Source organism: Sinocyclocheilus rhinocerous, unplaced genomic scaffold (genome assembly GCF_001515625.1).
Source record: "Sinocyclocheilus rhinocerous isolate Xijiao unplaced genomic scaffold, SAMN03320098_v1.1 scaffold3807, whole genome shotgun sequence".
Taxonomy (NCBI): domain Eukaryota; kingdom Metazoa; phylum Chordata; class Actinopteri; order Cypriniformes; family Cyprinidae; genus Sinocyclocheilus; species Sinocyclocheilus rhinocerous.
Window position 1 is genome coordinate 634,868 of NW_015660506.1, and position 10,187 is coordinate 645,054.

Genomic DNA, 10,187 nt, shown 5'->3' on the forward strand with positions numbered 1-10,187 from the left:
AGGTGGAGCTGGGGAAGGTGGAGGGTTTCAGAGAAACTCTGAAAGCGTGCTGCAGGAATCTCTAGTGAATGCTAGCCAGCCATATAAATGCAAGGCAGTAAGCTCATTGGCTGCATATGTAGCATGAACCAATCAGCTGTGCCAAGTCGTTTAACGCTCTGAATATCATCAGTTACGTTAACAACCCATCAGCCTGTGCCATCTAGAGTTTCATGACTGACCTATATATTTATTTACGACACACATTTGTATCTATATAATTTATTAAAATACTGTATGTAATGTACTATTTCTATTCTACAGACCCATCTGAAATAGAAAAACATGCATTATCCTTTCAAGTATTTGTTCAGGAAGTAGGCAATATAGATTTTTGATTGAATGTGGTAAAATCCTGCACTCTTGGAAAAGCCTTGATGGTCCCCAGATAATATGCATAAATTATTGACTAAAAGAATGCATTGACCTGAACACGTGTGCTTTTATATACAGCTAGTGTTTGTGTTTATAAAAGATTGTGTTCAGATTGCAGCACATGGATAAAAGTCTTGCACAAGATTTAATGTAAATGTCCTTGTCTATTTACTGTTTCTTTCTTTCTTTCTTCTGTATTACAATAATTAATTTTAATCTGCAGTATTTATTTGAATTATCTCATAAAATGTTGGACAAAAATAGAGAGATTGAAGGAAGAGATGATTGTCACATCCAGCAATCATGTTATTCTGCTCCTGTATTGGCCAGGAGACGAGTGCTGACTATCAGCCAATCAGTGCATTTCTTTACGGGTGAGATGTAGTTTCCGTGGTGACGGTCTAGGTTTGAGCAACAGCTCTCATTTGTGTCTCGGCAGGGATGCTTGACCCCAACCGGCTTAATCAAACACACAGACAGAAACATCATGTGTCTGTGTGAACACTATCAAACCTTATACAGTCTTGTGTGATTTCTTACACAGATAATTAACAGGGCAAAGGCATGTCTGTTTTAGGTCACCTGAACCGTATGTTTCATTAATGGATGTTGAAATAAGGCATAGGATAGACCTGGATCTGTGTAGGTCTCAGGAATCTCTCTCTCTCTTTCCATATGGGAGAGTGTATTTGTGTGCATATGGGCAAAAGAGGATGTGGGAAAACTGCTGTCAGCAGTACATGAGCTTCCCAATGATCTTTGTGTGCATGTGTAAACGTAGCGCTAATGCCAAATCTACATTAGCTGATTTTGCACTCCATAAACAGTAAAAGAAAGAAGCATCCTTAGATATTTATCCATCTTAATTTTTTTATTCTAGCTTTTATTCTTTTCTTCACTATTACTTATATGTTTTTGTCTAAACAAAAGTTTAAACATAAGGTTTAGACAAAAGTTATAGTTTGTGAAAAAAATAAAACAAAACAAAAATAAAATAAAAATACAAAATTGTAACCTGTAACGGGGCTGACAAGACGTGAGACGTGCGGATCCATATGCAAGCTTTATTAACATGAGAGGAGGTCAGAAACACAGGCAGGGTCGAACGGTGGCAAACAGGTATATGGCGGGCAAGACACAAGATAGTCCTATGGCTAGCGTAGGTCAACGATTGGCGAACAGGATCACAAGGGCGAGACTAAAGGGATAAATCCAGGAAAAACAGGCACAGATCAAAAACCGAGAAAACAGACAAGGCAAGACTAGGCTAGGCTAGGAAGCTAACGAGGGCTCTGTAGAGAGGAAGTTCATGGACCGGATTCGTGACATAACCATTTTACAAGTAAATTTAAATAGTAATTTCTGTGCCAGTAGCATCATCAAACAGAATTCCAAAACGTTTTGTATCTGTTCGATCAAGTAATTTAAGTTCTTTTCGGCATTATCAGGGGAAAAAAAGTGCCGACCTCAGAGGGTTAAAAAACATTTCCCTGCACATAGTTCTTTCTTTGGAGAGTTATTTTTCATTGCTAATCACAGTTTCAAAGTCTGTAGATTTCAGCAGCAGGTTCAGGCTCCGGCTCAGAGAATCAAAACAAAAGAGAGGGATTTGTTGGGGCTCAATAAGATTGACTGGCAGCTGGGGGTTGAGCTGCATTCATCACAAGGTCCTCTTTTTCTCTTCAACAATGTATATCCCTCAAATCCTCTGGGGAACTTCATAAATAGCCATCAGTAGAATCTGTGCAGCATCAGCAAAACAAAGAGGTGCTGGGGCCATTTATGAGAGTGACCTCTTGATGCAAAAATAGAATAATTCTTAAATGAATATGATAAATAATGAAATCAAACTATTTATCTGTTTTGGGCTAAATCATAGAAAACTTAACGCAGAAACTTTACAATTTCAGTTCTTACTGGTAAGCATCCAGCTTTGATCATTAGCTGTCTAATACGATTCAATGTAACCATAGTTTCCATTTAATACACCATTCATTTATATGTGTTTGTTATTATGAAACATTTGGGGAAAAAATTAGGTTCTGTGCAAGTCTTTGAAGAACACAGAGTGTCTTGTATTTCAACTAAACAAAGAAAAAAAGGACGGCTGATTTACTCCACATTTACAAACACATATTTTTAATCTGTAAGGTCTGTGTTATTGTGGGTATTAAAGATATTCATTTATTTAGGGGTTTTAAAGCTTAAAACAAAATATTAATGATATTTTCTATTAGAGTTGCCTCTTGAACTATTTTACGTGTTAAGACCTGTTCAATATTCTTGACTAATGTTTCTTTTTAGGGCAAGCCGTATATCTTTGACCGAGTCTTTCCTCCGAACACAACACAGGAACAAGTATATGATACCTGTGCCAAACAGATTGTTAAAGGTTGTATATACATTACATATAGCTGCATGATAGCTTAAATTATACAGACCTTAAAAGAAAAAAAATTGAAAGTTAAATCACGAGTCTTGCATTTCAGATGTGCTGGATGGCTATAATGGGACAATCTTTGCATATGGCCAAACCTCATCAGGGAAGACACACACTATGGAGGTAAGGAAGAAAAACGAAATCATATCATGATTGGTATTAAGTTCACACATTTCTATATAGTTCAGTAATAGAGTAAACTTTAAGTACATGTACAGTGAGAAAATGTCACTACACGCACAGTCACAAAATGCTCTAGATGGATGAACGTCTCTCGGCATCTTTCATAAAATGACTGAAATGCCAAACTGCTGCAACAGCTGCAAAATGCCACTTGACTGCAGGCGTTGCCCTGGAAACAGCCTGCGCTTTCAGCAAGTGTTTTGAATATAAAGTCAATAAATTCAGTTGTAAAATATTTCTGAAAAAGAATGACTGAAAGATGCAAATTATGCAAAACAAGGATGTCCTCGTACATTCTTCAGAGGGAATACTTGTATCATCCTTATTCACATTACACACATATCGTAGAGGGAAATAGAAATTCTTCAATGCAGTGCTTAGTTCTTACACAAACTGTCATTAGTTTCTCGAAATAAAGTGGCATCTTATCAAACATTTGCTGTAATTGTCCTCTGCAACATGCACACAGGGACAGCTCCATAACTCACAACTGAAGGGCATCATCCCTCGCATCGCCCAGGACATCTTTGACCACATCTACTCTAGGATCTGTGTTGGACGAGGCTAAAAATATCAACAAGTCTCTCTCTGCTCTGGGGAACGTCATCTCAGCCCTGGCTGAAGGAACCGTAAGTGCTTGACCTGTCTCAACTGCCCAGACGTTTTCTTTTTTTCTTCCACTTCCTCTCTATTCTCTGAAATGCTACTCATCTTGTCTACATAATGTAGGCTTCACACAGTACAAAGCAATATTTGCTTTATACATTATTTATTGCTTTGCCTTCTCTTTCTCATTACAGAAAACCCATGTGCCATACAGAGACAGTAAAATGACCAGGATCCTACAGGACTCTTTGGGTGGGAACTGCAGAACAACCATCGTCATCTGCTGCTCTCCATCCGTATATAATGAGGCTGAGATCAAATCCACACTCATGTTCGGCCAGAGGTGAAGCCATTTTATGCCCTAGAAGATTTCTCTTTAACTATATAAAGACTAGAAATGAAGACTAGCCAGTGGAGCTAAAACAAAAATGACACAAATATGTGCATATACAAATCATTTCCACCCTGCTCTATTCCCACAGGGCCAAAACCATCAAAAACACAGTGTCTGTGAACATGGAGCTCACAGCCGAGGAATGGAAGAAGAAATATGAGAAAGAGAAAGAGAAGACCAGAAATCAAAAAATCACCATCCAGAGGCTAGAAAATGAGCTCAAACGATGGCGGAAAGGTAAAGAGAGAAGATGGAGAGCAAACGCATATGTGAAAAAAAAAAGAAAAGAAAAAAAAAACAAGCTACAAGCAATAAAACGTCACTTTTTGTTTGCTGTTACATACTGATAAATATTAAACTGATTAGAATTTGATTGGTATTTTTTTTGTTTCATGTTTAATAGTTGTATAATTGTTATATATTATTATATATTTCTTATATATGTTATATTTGTTTATATTTTATATATACTATTGTTTATATGTATGTATGTATGTATGTGTATGTATATATATATATATATATATATTACTGAGGAAAATTTAATTGAAATGATGCTTGACATTTGCAGTGGTTGATTTGAAAATACTGTAATGGTAGAGATGATGCATATCATTTGGTTTGCTGGGTCTAATGTGCAGAGTCCAGTCAATTTTTGATGTAATTGTCTTAACAAAAGCTTTGTTTTTTGCAGTTTGAGTCCTAAAATGGACTCCACAATGAGGAGCCAGTTATTTCTTCTTCCCCTGTTTGTTTAAGACTTATTACGGCCAGAGCCAATTTCTGTTTTTGAGTGAAATAATGATGTTTCCAAAGCGGAAATGAAGTTATTTAATAATTTATGTTATTATTTTGTTATATTGATGAGAACTTAAAACAAATTGGCCTTCATATAAACCATGCGTGAACAAAAATCCACAATAATTGACAATGATAAATACCAATTAGCATTAATTACACAGATTGTCTAATGGTGCACACATAATGACAAACAGGCCTGTCATTAAGTCAAAGCATGTTTGCTACAAAGCACTCACAGTATGTTATGTCAACACCACTTTATATGGCTAAATTACTTTCCTTATTAAAATATTTTTAGTGACATATTCAGCCTCAGACATGTCCAAAGCTTTTCTTTTTTTCCCTCTTATGAATCCTGATATGTTTTTTTTTCATTCTCTCACTTTCTCTCTCCTGCATCCCCATGAATAGGTTTTTATTTTTTGTCTGTGTTATCAGCTCCCTCCACCTCTCCTGCACATAAAACACACAGATGCTGATTTCACCCGTCTCAGCACTATAAAGCCCAGAGAATAGCACTGAGACTGTGTGTGTGCAGCTGTTCTTTCCTTTACGTCCAATCAGTCGTTCTCATCTCTGTCTTTATCATCAAGTCTGCAGGACCGTTTCCTGAAAGCCTTGTTCCTTTTATTAATGAAGAAACCAATGCCTTTGCTATTTTATTTTATTTTATTTTACAATAACTTCATACTAGAAATCCAAAGCCACTTGATAATTAATAAAAAAAATATGTCAGTGTTGGACTGACATATTTTCCCTCTTTATCTTTAGGTGAGACTGTACCTGTTGATGAGCAGCACAACAGTAAGGAAGTAAAGAATTCTGAAGCCGCTCCCATAATTGACACTTCGGCTCCGCCCCCTGAGCCTGTTTCTGATTCAGAGAAAACCCAGTATGAGGAGCTGATCAATGACCTGTATCATCAACTAGATGACAAGGTGATAAATACCTCTCACACGCTGTTAGAAAAGTGCATCAGGAAGTACAGCCTTCACAACTCAGACCTTCCTCTCTCCTTCTGTCTTTCACCACAGGATGATGAGATCAACCAGCACAGTCAGCTGGCAGAGAACCTGAAGCAGCAGATGGTGGATCAGGATGAGGTGAATCTGGCTCAAGAGCAGCAACATAGAGCAGAAAACTCATGCCCTCTGCAATTTATGATGTCACATGCCTTCCCATGATGCTTTGTCTGCAGTGCATCTGAAACTGAAAGGGAAATTGTTATGAAAAAGTTTAACCTGTGTAAACATACATATGCTACTAGCTGATCACTGGCTGGCTGTTATGCATTCCTTCATTGCAGTAGAACATGTTAATCAAAACTCTTTAAAACAAGTGCTTGGGGTAATAATTAGGTAAATAAAATGCATCTGAAACTGAGGGAAATTGTTATGAAAAAGTTTAACCTGTGTAAACATACATATGCTACTAGCTGATCACTGGCTGGCTGTTATGCATTCCTTCATTGCAGTAGAACATGTTAATCAAAACTCTTTAAAACAAGTGCTTGGGGTAATAATTAGGTAAATAATTGATGTTTTAAATTGAGATCTATCATCTCACTGCCTGTACTTAGAAATTCCATTCAGGTACAAAGAGTGGCAACAAAGCAAAATTGCTCCTATTATACAGGTGAATGTGAAAGACATTTAAAAATAAATGTTGTTCCCATGGAAACAGGATCTCTAATAGGGTCTTTTGAAACACTTGGACACACCCCAGGAACTCAAAAATCCCAATATTTCTGCATCAGTACATTTTTTCCCCCCATAATTCTAATTAAATCATTCTGAACAGCATTCCAGTGATCACATACTGTATGTTCTTATGAAATGATACCCTTCCATCTGAGGTCTGATAGTTTTGCTATCTCTGATTGTACACTAACACTATCGTTCAAAAGTTTAAGGGTTACCTGTGTACTTACATAGTAACTAGATGTGTACATAGTATGTAACCACAGTGTAAGTACACATTGGTACATAGTATCCACAGCTGTAATGTTTGTGTAACTACACATATGTAACAACCCACTGAATGGTATGTGTGAATACAAATGTGTAACAGGACATTGGTAACAACACTTTTTGCTAATGAAAGTACAAATGTGTAACAGGACTAACAGCACTTTTTGGTAAAGAAAGTGTTACACTTTATATTAAGTAAAACAATTCCTATGGATTTACCATGTAATTACTCTGATGTTACACAGCAGCAGCCAGTAAGTTAGGCTTTACATATAAATTGTGGTTGGTGTCCAGAATGTTACACTTTATATTAAGTGGACAGTTCCTGAGGAGTTACCATGTAAGTACACTGGTATTACAGTGGTGCACCAACTCCACCAACTTGAGATCCTCCCACTTTGCATATCCCTAAAGCTACCCATCTCCACCCCCTGAATAAAATTGTTCCAATTACTCCTATACATATTGTTGTTACAAAATGTAGTTTTATATGTCCTGTTACACATTTGTACTTACACAAACCATTCGGAGGGTTGTTACATCATGTGTGTAGTTACAGAAATATTACAGCTCTAGATACTATGTACCAATGTGTACTTACACTGTGGTTACATACTACGTACACATCTAGTTACTATGTAAGTACACAGGTATTAGGGCCACTTAATATAAAGTGGGACCAGATTTTTTATTTTATTCATGTATTTATTTATATATTTTTAAGAGTTATGCTCACCATAGCAGCATTTATTTGATCAAATATGAAAAAAATAATATTATGAAATATTATTACAATTTAAAATGACTTTTTTTCTTTTTTAATATATTTTAAATTGTAATTTATTTCCTGTGATGGCAAAGCTGAATTTTCAGCATCATTACTCCAGCCTTCAGTGTCACATGAGCCTTCAGAAATCATTCTAATATGCTGATTTGGTGCTAAAGAAATGTTTTGTTCTTGTTGAATAAATATATTTCTTTCACTAAAAAAAGAAAAAATCTTACTGACCACAAACTTTTGAATGGTTATATATATATATATATATATATATTAACGACAAAGAAGCAGGAATTCTGTAAGTAAAGCTCTAGACAGTCCTCTGACTAATATAGATGTCTGACTTCTCCATCCTGCATTCTTACAGTTATTGGCATCCACACGGCGTGACTATGAGAAGATCCAGGAAGATCTGAGCCGTTTGCAGCATGAGAACGAGGCAGCTAAAGAGGAGGTGAAGGAGGTGCTCCAGGCCTTGGAGGAGCTAGCAGTGAACTACGACCAGAAAAGCCATGAGGTGGAGGAGAGAAGCAAGACAAACCAACAGCTCACAGAAGAGCTTATGCAGAAGACTGTAAGTAGAATAAGGAAAGCTCATGTGAATGAAGAGTGATGGTGTTGTAGCTTTGATATTGTCCTGTTATCTCTTAGGCAGCTCTGGCTGGTGTGGAGACGGATCTGTCTGCCCTGCAGGAGCTCAGTGGACATCACAAGAAGAGATCAGCAGAGATCCTCAGTCTCTTGCTCCGGGACCTCAATGAGATTGGCAGCGTTATTGCCTTGAATGACCACAAGGTAAGAATACACTGCTTAATAAAGAAAAAAGTAAATGCACAACTTATTTGCTTAACAAAAGATACATTTTAATCATTTTTAAAAGTAAGCCTATAATGTTGTGCAGATATATTTCAATTTCTTATATAATTTGTAAATTGCACCACAATTTTCAACGTTGTAAACACCTCACAACCACTTACATACACATGTGAATATGTGGTTATTTACATAAATGCTAATTTTATAATGCACTACCATTCAAAATTTGGAGTCGTTAAGATTTTTTTAAAATGTTTTTTGAAAGAAGTCTCCTATGCTTACAAAGGATGTTATTTGATCAAAAATATAATAAAAACAGTAATATTGTGAAATATTAATGTAATTTAAAAGAACTGTTTTAATATATTTGAATGATATTGAAATGCCATTTATTACATTTTTACTCTGATGGCGAAGCTGAATTTTCAGCATCTTCAGTCTCACATGATCCTTCAGAAATCATTCTAAAATGCTGATTTGCTGCTCAAGAAACATTTCTTATTATTATTATAAATTTTGAAAACAGTTGCTTAATATATTTTTGGAAACTGTTATATATTTGCAGCAACCAACATTTTTTCCGGATTATGTGATGAATGGAAAGTTCAAAAGAACAGCATTTATTTGAAATAGAATTTATTTGTAACATCTTTACTGTCACTTTTGATGACAGAGATTCAAATAGCAAATTAATTTATTGAAATTAATTCATTCATTTGGTTTCTCTTTCTTTATTCAGATGACAGAGATGAACGGAGGAATGGAGGAGGAATTCACCATGGCACGGCTCTTCATCAGTAAGATGAAGTCAGAAGTGAAATCTCTGGCCAACCGCAGTAAACAGCTTGAGAGCACACAGGCCGACACAATGCGTAAAATGCAGGCCAACGAGAAAGAGCTCGCTTCCTGCCAGCTCCTGAGCTCTCAGGTACAGAGATGAACGGAGGAATGGAGGAGGAATTCACCATGGCACGGCTCTTCATCAGTAAGATGAAGTCAGAAGTGAAATCTCTGGCCAACCGCAGTAAACAGCTTGAGAGCACACAGGCCGACACAATGCGTAAAATGCAGGCCAACGAGAAAGAGCTCGCTTCCTGCCAGCTCCTGAGCTCTCAGGTAAAAGCGCCCTCTAGTGGTGATTATAGATCAGAACACTGTATATGGCTGATTCTTGATAGCTTATCTTTTATGTCCCTTTGGACGATTTTAAGGAGTTAAAAAAATTGTTTTAAATGATAGATTATTGTTGCTTTAAACATATTATTGTTTCTTTTTAATCACTTTTTCTTCATTTTAAGAGGAGAAACGGAAAATCTTCAAACATTTCTCTATTTCAGGCTTGTCCCCTACCAACATCTTTTAACTTCTATTATATATTATTCACATACTGGTAAAAAAAAATTTTTTAGACTGAATGCACTGTAAGTCGCTTTGGATAAAAGTGTCTGCTAAATGCATAAATTGTAAATTATTAATTATAATTATTAGATTAGATTCATTAAAACAATAAGCCCCAAGAAGCTTATAACAGCTAAGGGGGTTTTAGGCACTCCGCTTCGCATCGTGTGCCTAACAACGCCCCTTAGCTGTTATAAATTCACTGTAAACCACGGCTTCACTTAATTATAATTATTAGATTAGATTAATTAAAACAATAAGCCCCAAGAAGCTTATAACAGCTAAGGGGGTTTTAGGCACTCCGCTTCGCGTCGTGTGCCTAACAACGCCCCTTAGCTGTTATAAATTCACTGTAAACCACGGCTTCACGGGGCTTATTGCTTTTAT

General features: G+C 36.4%; 1 protein-coding gene across 1 annotated transcript in view; it reads left to right on the plus strand.

Moving 5' to 3' along the window:
* LOC107725211 (kinesin heavy chain-like) overlaps positions 1 to 10,187 on the plus strand; it is a 19,583-nt gene that overhangs the window by 3,392 nt on the left and 6,004 nt on the right. Inside the window, exons 2-12 of the mRNA XM_016534398.1 lie at positions 2,719 to 2,806; positions 2,904 to 2,977; positions 3,507 to 3,560; positions 3,592 to 3,666; positions 3,838 to 3,986; positions 4,126 to 4,274; positions 5,610 to 5,776; positions 5,873 to 5,941; positions 7,954 to 8,160; positions 8,238 to 8,381; positions 9,142 to 9,330. Coding sequence (XP_016389884.1) covers positions 2,719 to 2,806; positions 2,904 to 2,977; positions 3,507 to 3,560; positions 3,592 to 3,666; positions 3,838 to 3,986; positions 4,126 to 4,274; positions 5,610 to 5,776; positions 5,873 to 5,941; positions 7,954 to 8,160; positions 8,238 to 8,381; positions 9,142 to 9,330 — 1,365 coding nt within the window. The remainder of the gene's footprint in view (positions 1 to 2,718; positions 2,807 to 2,903; positions 2,978 to 3,506; positions 3,561 to 3,591; positions 3,667 to 3,837; positions 3,987 to 4,125; positions 4,275 to 5,609; positions 5,777 to 5,872; positions 5,942 to 7,953; positions 8,161 to 8,237; positions 8,382 to 9,141; positions 9,331 to 10,187) is intronic.